The 1,803-nt window shown below is 39.0% G+C and overlaps 1 protein-coding gene across 1 annotated transcript; it reads right to left on the reverse strand.

The window, feature by feature from the left end:
• Positions 1-217: 217 nt before the first annotated feature.
• LOC106801654 (olfactory receptor 10A7-like) lies at positions 218-1,156 on the reverse strand. The gene has a single exon (XM_014786775.1). The coding sequence runs from the start codon at positions 1,154-1,156 to the stop codon at positions 218-220; it is 939 nt and encodes a 312-aa protein (XP_014642261.1).
• Between the last annotated feature and the right edge of the window lie 647 nt (positions 1,157-1,803).

The raw sequence follows: 1,803 nt of genomic DNA on the forward strand, positions 1-1,803 counted from the left end.
CATCATAAATTTTCTCTCAATTATTCCAAATTGAGAGTACCGTCTCTTTCTTGATGGGACTCTGACTGAGACACTGAGAGCCACTCATTACGGCAAGTGACACTGACAAAATAAGAGTAAATCTTGTGCTCATTTTAAGCTTTTGTTCAAGGGTTCCACTGTCCCTACTTTGTACTTTGTTTAGAAAAACTCCACACAATAGGATTCAAAACACATGTCACTTCTGTAAGACTTTTCGAGTGATTGTCCTCTTGACGGCCCCCTTCACTTCGTTGTTCCTGAGGCTGTATATGATGGGGTTTAACATAGGAGTGATGACAGTGTAGGACAATGACACTAGCTTCTTGCTCTCTGGGGACTGGTGGGATTTGGGCCGTAGGTAGGTCAAGCTGGTTGTTCCATAGAAAAGGGAGACCACAATGAGATGTGATGAACACGTGGAGAATGCCTTCTGCCGACCTGTAGCAGAGGGCATCCCCAAAATGGTTGTGATAATGCGGGTGTAGGAGACCAAAATGAGGGAAAATGGAAACATAATAAATAGTAGTGTGGAAGCAACTGCTTGCATTTCATACATGGTTGTATCCTGAGTGACTAGTTTCAACACTGGGGGACCATCACAAAAAAAGTGGTCTACGGTGTTTGGTCCACAGAAAGGAAGGGCCATCATCCAAGCTGTCTGTAGCATAGAGACAGGAACACCAGACATCCAAGAGACTATGGCCATCCACCAGCACAGGGACCTACTCATTATGACTGAATACCGGAGAGGGTTGCAAATGGCCACAAAGCGGTCATAAGCCATCATAGAGAGGAGGAAACATTCAGAGCTGCCGAAGAAGAAGAAGAAGTACATTTGGGTACCACAGCCTACAAAAGAGATGATTTTCCTTGGGGACGCTAGATCTACCAACATCTTCGGCACCATGACCGAGGTGAAACAGGCATCAAGAAGTGACAGGTTTTGGAGAAAGAAGTACATGGGTGTGTGAAGAGCAGGATCCACACTGGTGACTGTGACAATAAGGAAGTTGCCCAACAAGGTAACCATATAGATGACCAGGAAGAAAATAAAAAGAGAAACTTGCATCTCAGCATTGTTTGTAAATCCAAGAAGAATAAATTCAGTGACTGTGGTGTGATTTTCACAAGTCATATCTTATACTACTTTCTCTCTAAAAATCGAAATATGTTCATCAAAGGACAGTCTTTAAATATAGATATAATCTCAAAAATATCAATAAAATCCATAAACTCATCTCTGATCTCAGTTGTCTTAGCATTCTATTTCTCTGAAGCAAAGAGAATGTTTACAACAAGAAAAAATCAATGAAAAGAAATGTTTTGCATGAATCCTATTAATTGCTGATCATCTAGGTGCAGTTTTTCTCTCACCAGTGGTCATAGCCTGCAGCTCATATTCTTCATCAGAGACCTGCTAGTTTTCAGGATTAGGTAGAGTTTAGAAAGAAAATAAATTAGAATAGAATCATCTACTAATTTTTAAAAATAAATTCAGGGTGCAAATAGATAAATTAAGAGCTATTTGGACTTTTCTAATCTTTGATTATATAAATGACATGTTTCTACTGAATGGAGTGCATTTTACACCATTCCATCCACTATGTACATACATATATATATTTACATATGCACACACATGCACACACACATATTTGTGTATATGAGAGAAACTCAGTAAATAAACATAAGTAAACAAATATGTAAACATAACATATGCTTATGATTTTGGTGCTTTTCTGCAATCCTCACGAGACTACTGATTTATGTGGTTTTTCATAA

This window comes from Ceratotherium simum, chromosome 17 (assembly GCF_057802395.1).
Source record: "Ceratotherium simum simum isolate JZ-2026a chromosome 17, ASM5780239v1, whole genome shotgun sequence".
In the NCBI taxonomy this organism is placed as follows: Eukaryota; Metazoa; Chordata; class Mammalia; order Perissodactyla; family Rhinocerotidae; genus Ceratotherium; species Ceratotherium simum.

Excerpts from the sequence above, each read along its gene's own strand:
- LOC106801654 (XM_014786775.1), bottom strand. The coding sequence starts at position 1,156 with ATGACTTGTGAAAATCACACCACAGTCACTGAATTTATTCTTCTTGGA.